The 12,470-nt window shown below is 38.6% G+C and overlaps 1 protein-coding gene across 9 annotated transcripts in view; it reads left to right on the top strand.

The window, feature by feature from the left end:
- Positions 1-10,622, top strand: part of INPP4B (inositol polyphosphate-4-phosphatase type II B) — a 781,666-nt gene extending 771,044 nt beyond the window's left edge. For 8 of the 9 annotated variants that reach the window (XM_079154821.1, XM_079154817.1, XM_079154816.1 and 5 more), the window contains one exon: positions 9,016-10,418. In XM_079154821.1, coding sequence (XP_079010947.1) covers positions 9,016-9,190 — 175 coding nt within the window. In that variant the 3' untranslated portion in view covers positions 9,191-10,418. Of the gene's footprint in view, positions 1-9,015; positions 10,419-10,452 lie in introns of those variants that run through there. The other variant, XM_079154820.1, reaches the window with a different exon arrangement.
- The last annotated feature ends 1,848 nt before the right edge of the window (positions 10,623-12,470 follow it).

The raw sequence follows: 12,470 nt of genomic DNA, 5'->3' as shown, positions 1-12,470 counted from the left end.
GTAGTGGTGGGAAGTAGTTAAAAAAAAAAGAAAAAGAAAAACCCTCAGGAAACCCAAGAGGTAGTACAGCAAGAAGATATACATGAACTTCCTACTGGAGACTCAGAAGCTTTGGTCTCTGGGTGCACTTCTCTGCAGATGGCTAAGCACCACTGCCATTTTGACAGGCTTGACCCCCTGAGCTGGGTTGTAGCTGGATTCTCATTCCAAAGCTGCAAGTAGGATAGCACATTACTGGTTTTTCTGTGTATCTAAGTGGAAATGCTGGGAGTTACTGAAACTTAAGAGAAAGAGGTAAAAAAGGAAAACAGCTTCTGTTAGCTTGAGAAAAAGGTGACAGTGGATTATATCAGGTAGTGACTGTGGAGATGCTACCAAGTGACCTGACTTGTTGATGGATGGACGTGGGGTGCAGAGAATACAGAAGAAACAAGAGGACTGAGGTATTTCATGTGGATGTCTGAGCATGGGTGGAAGTCCTTTCCTGAAACAGAAAGAGAAGCAGGAGCTGATAGGGGGCAGCAAAGAGTAGGTGGGACCCAACTTACATTTTAATCTTGTTACTTTAAAATGTCGATTAGACGTCTAACTAGACATCCAGAATGTGTCTGTAATTCAGAGAAAAGGTCTAAAGAGTTAAATGTAAGACTTAACAGCACAAAATTACACTAAAGTCTTGGGACCTTTAAACCATAGAAGGATATTGTAGAGAAGGGCAAAGGGTGCCATCTTGAATCTTGGGTGGCTCAACATTGGACAGAAAGAACAGCTACACGTCTGTTCAGCTACACACCACCTGCACAAGAACCTTTACATAATTGTCACAATCATCCTGTAGGACAGATGTTAACATTCTCATTTTAAAGGAAAAATGTTGGGACTTAATGGAGTTAGGTAATAGGGAGCAGAGCTGATTTTCATCTGGGTTATTCATGCGTAAATATTTATTTGTCATTACTGATATCTGATACATTTCTCAGGCTACTTCTTGAATAAACTTGGCTATAATCTAATGGCATGTGTGGACTTCTTCTCTGCTAGCTTTCCTGCTTCACCAGGGAAGCTAGGTGATGACGGGGGGACTTCATTGTTCTCTGTCTAGGCTTATTAGAGATTGAAGCAGAACCCTTCGATTTTTGCATGTTTGTTTCCTCTTAGCTGAGGTGTAAAAGTTATTCCACACTCCAGGAAGTTATGAATTAGAGCAATAAGACAATGACTGTTTACTTGAGCAACAAACACACAGAATGATTTATTGACTAGTTCCTTTCTTTGATCTTGCTGTTGCATTGACTCCAAAACAAGATATCTTGTTGGAATTCTTTATTTAAAAAAAAAAAAAGCATAGTTATAATGTATAGGAACTAGAAAATGAGTTCTAAGCCTATGTCTAGATCTGTGTACCCATTTCTTTGCAGAAGTTTCGTGCTTATCTGTTCACTAAGGTACGTAAAATGTGGCATATTTTGATTTGTTTCTTTGAATAAACTTCTTTCCACATGCCAGCTCCTAGCAGGCCCAGCCAAATGAAAGTCAGTCTCTGTGATTTCATGTCCTGCCCTGGCCACAGGTCTTACTGGGCGCTGAAGCTTGAACTTGTCTGCATCAGTCCCCAGCCCTGTCGTGCCCCTTGCCACTCCTCTGGGTACCGTCAGGCCCCTTCCGTTCACGGCATCCAGGCCTCACTCAAGACGGGAATCTTTGGCAAAGCTGGTGATGTCCTGGGGCCAGCATCCTCCCCTGCATCCTGGCTCACAAGATAGTGCACAGGCTTCACACTGTGGCACCAGCCTTTGTCCCTCTGTCCCCTCCCCCATCCCTGTGTGTGTCTCTGTGGAATTGCCTCTCCCCCTCCAAGCTTTCTTCCCTCCTTCTTCCCTCTTCTGTCCCCTTCCTCCTCCCTCTCCCTCTTTTCCTCTCAACGCTGGCCCTTCCCAATGGACACTTCAAATTTACTGTCGTGGAAGAAGGGTAAATCTTTTTAGCAGAGGCCACTTGTGTTTTCAACACTGCTGAAATCCCTGGGGCACCTGCTTTAAACTCAAAATCTACGAGGGAGAAGAAACAACAGCCAGCACACCACAAATGCATATGTCAAACTTATTTTACCAAAGGTCTTCCATGTATTTAAAAATCACTCTCATTATATTTCATATTAGCCTTCTCTTGTCCTAACAAAGCAACTTTAAACACCCCTCATATGGGTTTTTTCCCTCGGTCTTTTAATCATTTTTGGATATTTCTTTCTGGATCTGATCCAAATATTCTCCTTTCTAAAACTCAAAGATCAAAACTGAAATGTGTTCTCTGATAATGATCTGATGGACGCAATTATGCTTTCAACTCATTATGCCTTACTTTCTTTCTTATTTTTTTTAATAATAAAACACCTTTAGGTTTTATACCAGGCCATTTATTCTGTGTGTGTACTTTCTTTTCAAAGCACTGTTTAGACACCTTCTGAATATGTCACCACGTGGAGCCACTCTTCCTCTGATGAGGAGGTATTCTGACTTTCTAGATATTTTATAAACCAGAACATTTAAAATGGGACGAAAAGCACAAAAAAAGTAATACCAGGAAGAAATCCAATGAATACAATTAAATACATCAATTTTCTTTTATTTTGTTTTAATTCTCAAAATTGAATGTCAGAATAGATGAGAAAGAAGAGGATAGCTTTAGAGACCAGATGGAATATCAGAATACTTTCTTTTTCTTTTAATTTCCCCTCAACGCCAACCATTTCTGAAGGCAATAATTCTCTTAGTGGAGAAAATATGCATCTGTGGAGTACAGCAGTTAGGCATGAATAGGATCAAAGGATCACGGGAAAATAGAGATGAAAGTGGGCTTAGAGGTCAGTGACTCTAATCTTAAAACTGGCAATCAACTGTATCTTCCTGCTTCTGTGAGGTAGCAGGAAACCTGTGCTTAAGGGGCCCAAATCCTAATGTGAAAGGAATTTTTTCCCCCATCGGACAAACAGGAACAAAGCCTCTCCAACTGTTACCTGATCATGTCTTGAAACCCTTTGAAACCCATGGAGGTAGTAATGTCCAAGGTAGCCCAGATGTTAGAGCACAAGCATTAGGCTAAGGAAATCAACAATCAGTTAATCATACACTTTTCTCCAGGCCAGTGAATTCTTCTCACTTGCAGTATCATCAGTCTTTTCTGATAAGCCAGGTTCCCAGACCCCACTCTCATGGTCTTGGTACCCGTGCTCTGGTATTCCCTAGCTTACAGCATCCTCCCCTCAGAATGCCATGTCCAGAGATGCACACAGTGTTCCATGGGTAAAACACAAGACGACTTTTGTAGCAAACTTGTCCTCACTTATTGAAATTGTGTATGACCTGGACTTCCAAAGCAGTGACGCTGTCCTACGTTTTCTGCATAATTTCATCCTTTAGAGCTTTTCTTGTGGTTAGCATACTACCTTCTGAGTTAGATTCTGACATTCAGTTAGAAAAAGAAGGAATTTTTCATCCTGTGGCCATAAAGACTACTCACTGGGAATGACCTCATCCTTGAGGTTCTTTCATTAAATTTCTCCTACATTTAAATAATTGTATAGTTTTTTTTTAAATTTTTTTTAATTTGTTAGTATTTAAATTCCAAATTAAGTATACCAAAGGTTTTGGATGATCATTTGTTATCAAAGTGTATTTTCAGTCATCTAATTCATAGGCTGATGTCTTGGACCTGGATCTAAACTAGAAAAACTCTTCTTTCTTCCTTTGTCTTAGACTGTGATATATGAAATTATTTAGCCAGGGCAGTCACGTTCTCAAGTGTCGTTACTTGCTGATGATTGCTAAAGATGCATCAGGAAGACTTTTAAGTTTATTTCCTCAGCTATTAAATGTATACATATAATTTGAAGATTTTTTAAAGTCACTTTTCTTATTCATAGGAGAATCTCTGATCCTCTGTTTTCCATACCACCCTCAAATCTCTCATTGACACCAGACCTGCATTGTATGCATTTTACACAGATCTGCCAGTTTGATTCTGATATGCTTTAGCAGTCCAGGATCCAAGACGTGGTGTTCTGTATATTGACTCCTAAGATGAATGTTGTGTCAAATACAGCTCTGTAAGGTATTGGCTTTAAAATCTTGGTTCATAATTTCAAGATGATATACCCATAGCCCCAGACTGGAAGCATGTAATTAAATATGAAGTGGTTCTTATTTTAGCATGGAAAGAAATCAGCTTTCTGGTCAGAAGAAAAAATTTTTTTTAAATTCAGTTTTAATTGGTAATATTCCTTTGGGAAGCTTGAAAACCTCTGGTAGTTAAGAGAATAAAATATCTAATAAAAAACTATTAATAATTGTCTTGTAAGGAAGCTGGGAGGGGTCTAACTTTGTATTTAAAGATCTGAATAATATGAGAGGGTATCTCAATGGGTGACTTATGACCTCTAGGATACAAAATAGTCACTGACAGGGAAAAAAAGGGGGAAATAAACAAATATCAACAAGCCACTTATATTGGATTTTATTTTAGGATATGTCTCCTTGTACAGGCAGTGATATATTTAAAAGTGAGGAATTTCTTTGTACTTATTTCTATTTTAAGTGATTACTTTGACAGGCCTTTCAAGAAAAGATAGTTTTCTATCTTGAAGGTTCAGCAACTGACCTTAGACATCTGATCTTGTCACATTTCTACTGGAGACAGCATCATTGTTTGCTTCCATGGTGATCGGCCAGTCAGTGCCAGCTAAAACTAATGGCATTAGTCGGGGAATCTTGTAAGGCAGGCACCAATAAATTATTTGTCATAATCTCCCGGTGAAGAAATTGCTAATATTATTTAATGCTTCCTTTGTATTTCACTCTTAAAGAGTGCTTTAAAAATCACATGTGGCCTTGAAGAAGAAACTGGTTGTGCCATCCTTATGGGGAAGCAAAGAAGCACCTGTCTGTGGCACGGCTCTGGGCTTCCACCTTTAAATCCTGTGGCAGCCTCACAGGCCAAGTTGCTTTGGATTCCAACTGAATAATAGGATGATTACATGTGAGGCATTTTTAATGTGTTACTCTCATCTCCAGAGATGAAAGTTAATAAACAACAAATTAATTCAATTATAAAACTGCCCCTCGAAATCCAGAAACAAAAACCTTTTACGTAGTAATATTCACTTGGCATAAACTACATCAGACTGGAAAATTTTGAATGTGCTTTGGCAATTGTAGAAAAAGAAAGCCATCTGCCATGAATTAGTGCTCTCTATTAGACAGTTTCAACTTACTTTCCAGCCTTATTTTTGGTCTGAGCACTCTAGTCCTCAGCTAGGGCCTGTCTACCGGGTGACCTCATTGGGAAAGAGGATTTTTGTACTTTATGTTGATAAACTGTGGCTAATATTTTAAACTAAGTTTGCCATGAGCATGCAATATGTATACTAGGATGGATGGATGGGTGGATGGATGGATGGATGGATGGATGGATGACTATAAGGATCATTGGAGAAGAATCAAAGTTTAATGTTGTTATGTTTTGCTGTAGATAATCTTTACTTTAAAACAGAGCAGATCAAGAGGAAATGCTAACAAGGATGATAATGATAAAAGTTATTACATTTAATATTAATAGCTAACATTTCAGGCCATATTTTATGCCTGGTACTGTACTAAGTGTTTTTCATGTGTGATCTCATTTAATCCTTTCAAGAATTCTACAGTTCTGGTGTGTGTGAAGAAATTGCAATGGAAAGAGATTGTTCACTAAAGTTCACGCAGCTAGTTGTTGCCTTAGCTGGAATTAAAAAAAACAGAGTTTCTCTTTTTACCTTGTACATATGAAGATCAGGTAAACTTGAGACATCTTGGGTCACCCCAGCCTTCCCTGGCCCCTTATCCCAGCCCTTCTCCACCCACCTCATACAGGTCTGCACATGCATTCTGGGGCTGAACCCCATCCACAGCTGCCTGTGGGTGAAACAGACCTTTGTGAAAAGTACTTTTCCTTCATTCGCAAAATTGTTCAAGCATGAGATAAACCAGTAATTCTCAAATATTCTTTTCAACCAGAGCACAGTGTGGTGGATTTGGTGTTTGGGAATTGATACACATTGCTGTGTGATCTTTTTGAAATAATTGTGACTACTGTTTGTTCAGATGTGATCACTGGGGTTGGTATACACATAAATTAAAGGCATTTTATTGATAAATAGCTATCATTGACCCTGGGCTTCTCCACCACCATCCCACAGGGTACCCGGGGGCTAGATCAGTGGCTTACAGTCCTGTTTGGTTACATATGCTTCCCAGTTAAAAAGGTTCTAGCTCTACTACCATGTGTATATTTATTGACCTTCAGAGAAGAATAGTAGCTATTATTGATTGCTTGCTACATGCATTCTCTGTTCTAAGAACTTTCTAAGCACAGTGTTACTTCACAGCAGTTCTGTGGTGTAAATATTGTTACTACCACTTTCCAGAAAAGGAAATTGAGATAGGGCAAGTTGAGTGAAGGCCACTCAACTAGCATGTGACAACAGAACTGGGAACAGGTGGTCTGGCTCCAGAGGCCACACTCTGGTCTACTGTATCAGAGCTGCTTCTACATGTGCCATGCTACTGATTAATATGAATTATGGAATAGAGAGAAAAGTGAATGTTTTAAAGAATGAGGTGCATATTGGTAATGAGGAAGTTCTCACACTTTTGTCCTCTGCCCCCAGTGTATTGTCTGGAACCACCCCCCGTGATGCACATGTCCCCCTTTGGAGATTACGTTGATGGATTATTATAGGGGAAATTAGAACTACTGCCCTCAATAGCCTTAATGTCCTTTTCTGTGTTGGGTTCTGTGGTGACAGTGAGGTCCACAATTGTGGAGACTCTTCTTCAGTTTATCTGTCCACCAATTGTTTAGACCACTTTCCTCCCTATCTCCTCTCAGATCCAGCCAGGCTGGTCAGGACCTGCAGGCATTCCCTCATGTCCCTTTGTCCTCTAGCCTATAGGTGCCACTCCCCTTATGTCAAGAAGCTACTAGGTAATACACTACGTCACATAAAAACTAATCTGAGCATCCGCATGTCTCCCTCCCTTTTCTCTTCAGTTTTGGACTTATGGTGAGAGTTCCTCTTCACTGTACTTAAAATACACACACACACACACACACACACACACACTTATCCTCTGCTTTACGTTTCTCCCTCATGTGTTTGCCACATATTACTGTTTTTCTATTCCCCCTTCTCCAACTCAAAAGGTAAACTTTATGCAGGCAGAAATTTCCATCTTATCTATCCACCACCGTATCACCCAAGTCCATAGTAGTGACTGACTCTTACTAAACAGCTGAGAAATACTGGTTTAACAAATAGATGATTTCTCTGGGATTAGTCAGTAATGTAAGGATTTTAAACCAATAAAACAATATTACCCAAGAAGCATATCATAGTCACAAAGTTATTAATACTTTAAAATCTGCATAGTCAGGCATGGTGGCACACACCTTTAATCCCAGTGGTTCGGGAGGCTGAGGCAAGAGGATCTTGAGTTCAAAGCCAGCCTCAGCAAAAGCAAGGTGCTAAGCTACTCAGTGAAACTCTGTCTCTAAATAAAATACTAAATAGGGCTGTGGATGTGGCTCAGTGGTCAAGCACCCCTGTGTTCAATCCCTGGTACCCGCCCCCCAAAAAATCTAATGCATAATTTCCAGCAAATATGCAGGAGAAAATTGAACAAGTATCAATTGACAGCATGAATAAATCCCTTTTTGCTCAATGAACAATTTGTTTTCCAGATAACCTAGTTTATTACTGGTTACATAGTCCTTAGGTCTCAACCAAATAAGGAAACACCAGTTCACAGCACAGCATGGTTGATTTTGGTGTTTTAAACTTATTCAAGTCACTGAAATAATAACAATGGTGTTTGTCCAAAGGTAGTCACTCACATTGTCAGTACCTGATCAAAAATTATTGTGTAGGAATTTTTTGGGACTGCATGTGGTTGGAAAGAGGCCATAGCTAAGAGCTTATATAGAAGATTCCTTTGCTTGCTACCCTTTAAAGATACAACCCATATTCTGCCACAAAATGCAGAGGAGCCTATGGAGCTTAAACCACCACCTGACCATTGAATGTAATTGAAATTCAGAGTACTCTGAATATTGATGAAATATACCAGAGAAATAAGTTTTACTTTCAATGTGTGTATTTCAGACTTGTCACAACAGAAGCTGTTTCTGAGCAGAATTGGAAAAGCCCATTTAAAAAAAAAATTACACAGACAATGCACACTCTTAGAATTTGAAGATTTTATTTTCTGAAGTGTGACTCTGCAGATATGGATCTCTTTTTAGATCAGGAGTCCACAGGAGCTAGGTTTGGCTCTAAGAGAGATTAGCAGGAGACAATAGAATTTACGAGCTGAACCAACAGAAGAGCGCTGAGTTGGGTTTTGCTAAACTAATATCATGGCTGGCAAGGATGACATGTCAGATGTTTCATTCATTTTAAAAGACCAAACCATGTCAATAAATCATTTTTACAACTTCACATTACATAGGTATCCTATCTGGGGAGGGCGTGTTTAAATGTGCCAGACACATCCGTTTGTTTCACTACATCCTGTGCTTCATTCCATCCTTATTTCATTTCCCAAAGATATATTTATCAGATTTTTGAATGAGCACATGCATATTTTAGTTTTATTCATGCAGTCTTGTCTGCTGGTGCTCTTATGTGTATTGGACTCTTCCTTGCCCGTACAGACTTCACCTCCAGGAATGTCTTCACACTGTTTCCTCCTTATGCAAAAAGCAAAAGTATTTCTCCTTTTTTGTTAAATATCTCTGTCAATGTAGTCCAGTGAGAGCACAATCTGTAGATGCATTTGGAGCTATTTAGCATGAAAGCTTGTCTGAGACAGCTATATTGCACAGGATGGTGTGTTGGGTTGTAGAGTACTTAAGGTTGAATTTCTTTACTGTGCCGATTCTACACTGTTTTCTTTTCTTCCCTAACTCCTCCCTGTTTAACAGCAGACAAACCCAGGGAGCACTGAATGACTCCGATGATCCTGAAACAGGCTGTCTAAGTGACAACAAGCCAACTTCTCGACACTTCTACCCTGTCGCCTTGCTGCTAGTCAGCTCACACCTGCTAGTTGTGTGGCTCATTTTAAGTCTCGCATTACTATTAGCCAAATACCAATAAATTCTATGTTGTATTCCTTTTTTTTTTTCTACAAATGACAATGGACTTTAAATTATGGGGACAATGCTGTAATATTTCTACATTTTCAGATTCATAGAATTTAAAAAATGTTTGAATTGTGTTCCTGTTCATTTTTCCTAAAATCTAAAAAGACAAAAACAAAAAACAGAAAGTACTATGCATTAAGTGAATTCTTTTGCTCTTTTGTTCATGGAAAAGTGTTTTCCCACTGTTAACCATCTCAAGAAGAATTTTTAAATTACTGTCTTTGGAATAATACAAAGAACAGAATCCTGAAAGCTTGAAGTTCTGAACCTCCTCTTCCTCTTCCCATTCAGTTTATTTAAGAAATGAAGACTGAATTTGCACAACCCACTGAAACCCCGAAATAAGTCCCAGGGATGTGGGAGGTTACAGACTTGATTTCCACTGTGCTAATAACATAGTTGCCATCAGCTGATAGAACTTCTATTTGTTTGGTTTTTTTTAACCTGTTGTTTATTTATTTATTTTTGCTGCTTTTAACCTTTTCTGTCAAGTAACTTAATGGAGAGAATGGCGATTTATGTTTTGTAATTAAATCAATCAGTTTGTTACTATTGTTTGGGTTGCTTTGGCTTCCAGAGTACTTTTCTATTCTTTTTAACAAGGTCTCGTGTGTCTTGATGCGTCATTTTTCTGCACCTGTGACTTTTGTACTGTCCGTGGACGACCACTCTTCCCTTACAAAGCTGAGACTTGGACCAGGCTGTTCAGAAAGCCATTTTCTCTCTTCGTTGCACAGCTAAACTAATGAAGTAAAATAGAGATGAAACTTTCCTTTAAAAATCTATAGGGCCAGACTTAATAAATTAAATGCCTTATTCCTAGAACCTGCATCCTTAGGGCTACATATAGATTTTAATGTGTTTTAAAGAGACTGAGAAATTAATTTGTGGAAAAGTTATAAAAAGACAGATATATTTATGAAAGAAAGTGAAGCTGTATTGTGGAGCGAATTATATTTAAAGAGTTTATTAAACCTTAAATGTCTGTTAAGAACAGAGACTTTACTCATCTCTTTCCGAAGGCAATAATGGTATTGGGCCTGGCCTAGGATTTAATTTTGTAAGATGTATCATCACTTGTGAAAAAAAAAACAAATGTAGAGTTGAATCTTTGTTATTTTTACTCGGACTGTTGCTGCAACTCTGCATTGAACAAATAAAGCATATTTATTTATTCTGTGTTTCATGAAGTTGTACTTTTTCCCCTTTCACCAGAGAAGGATGCCGCATAGAGAATGTTCTGAAGAACATCAAATGCAGGAAGTATGCTTTCAACATGCTGCAGCTGATGGCTTTCCCCAAGTACTACAGACCTCCAGAGGGCACTTATGGAAAAGCTGACACCTAAGAGTGCCAACATGTAAATAAACAGCAACACAAACATGCTCAGTTGGATGATCTCCACCTTGGTCTTTTATTATTATTATTGTTGTTATGAATTTATGGGGGAAAGTGACCATGGATGTTTGCCCAAATCTAGGAACTACTTAAACACCCATTTGCATATGACTGTGAAAGGAATCCATTTTAAAACTCCTAGGTAACGCTGCCATTTCTAATTGCAGGCACCTTGTTGCTGACCCTCACAAAGTGGTTGATATTAATTCAGAAAGTATAAATTTCAGTCACAGATTATTTAAATGAAGAGCGTCTAAGAAAACAGAGGTTGCTTGGATAGGACCAGAGATGATTCAGAGTGACGTTCTCCATCCAAAGTGAAGAAAGGAGAGAGTAAAGGGGAGAGAGAGTTCAAGTTATGCCACTTCATAGCCTTGATTGCAGACAAACTTAGTCCCCTTAGGTAGTTATTAAATATCTTTCTAGCAAATCAAAATCAGGTAAAGTTAACTCATGACACTGACTACTAATATGGTACGCAGATACGTTTGTAAAGACCTTCGTCATCCAGACAAGAAGTGACTCCTGCCCCTAACCAGGTAGATAAGCAGGGTGAGCACAGCAGTATACACACCTTTCCAAACTGTGGCATCTTTTCAAAGCTCCTATTTGTGTTGTGTGACCCAGCCTCAGAAGTGGTGATGCAGAAAATTTAATGATATAATAGGCAAGACCCTGCAAGGGACTGAAATAAATTAAAAATGAAGAGCCTGTTGATACCCACGCTGAAAATCCCCATCAGTTGAAATTTATGCAGTGAAGTTCGTGAACTTCATAAGAAGTATCTTTGAGATGCTTTCTAGCAGCCATCTTGGTGGGAGTGTGCATTTGAATAGGTTAGTTGGGGTAAATAAACCTTCAAGGCATGTGCAACTATAACTAATGGTAAACTAACACATTAATTTTCTGTTAACCTGAGTTTTAAATTTTTAAATGTGATATTTGTAAATTTTCCAAATTCCAAAGTAGAAACTCGCCTTAGAGATCATATTCTATAATACCAGTATTTGAAAACTTGGTAAATTAAGGAATCATGATTACAGTCTCTTCTTACCAGTAGTCCTACTTTTCTTCATTTCCTGGCTTGTGGCTTGTCCTTTGTCTACATTCCTATGCTAAACATACACCAAAATTAAGGGAGAATGCTATGCTATTTAATTTAAATAGAAGTGAGGATCTATCGCTGCAATGGAAGTTTAGAGTATAGAAATTGGAACAAATGAAGTCGATTTTCTCCAGATTTTAAGAATTACTTTTTTCCTTACTCATCCATGGAGCATGCCACCCACAGCAGGAATCCTCTTTGGGAACGCTGGGGTCTTATCACATAGACACCTCTCAGCTGTGACCACATTCAGCAGATGACATGGTGGGGCTTTCCATAGCTAATAAGATACCTAACCCTAACGCTAACCTAACTCCTTGGCTAGAGTGCAAGGTGAAACTTAAGACTTCAAACAAATCTCCAGTCCCATGTTGCATTTCTCAAATTGCTACAAGTGTAAAATAGCTCTTTGATGCTTCTCATACTTGAATTTTAAATTTATTATTTTAGCTGGTGACCAAAGGGAGTTACTGAAGCAGTTGCCGAGATGTTTACAGCCTTTTTAATGAAAATGTGCTGTATACTCTGGGCATATTCATGGGTAAAATTATCCTGGGAGTCTGTCCTACCTCATTTCCATTTTAGTGATTATTAAATATGATCTTTGAATTATTTGAATGGATTTCAAAATGGTGGGATTCATAGTTCTTTTTTTTTTTCCATCATCCCTTTGGATTTAAGATAAAGATGTTCAGATGGTGTAGGTCTCTTTGGATACTATAAAGCTTCA

The sequence above is a fragment of the Sciurus vulgaris genome (assembly GCF_902686455.1).
Source record: "Sciurus vulgaris genome assembly, chromosome: 9".
In the NCBI taxonomy this organism is placed as follows: domain Eukaryota; kingdom Metazoa; phylum Chordata; class Mammalia; order Rodentia; family Sciuridae; genus Sciurus; species Sciurus vulgaris.
The sequence above is the reverse complement of the archived record's forward strand: the minus strand, read 5'-3'. Positions and strand labels throughout refer to the sequence as shown.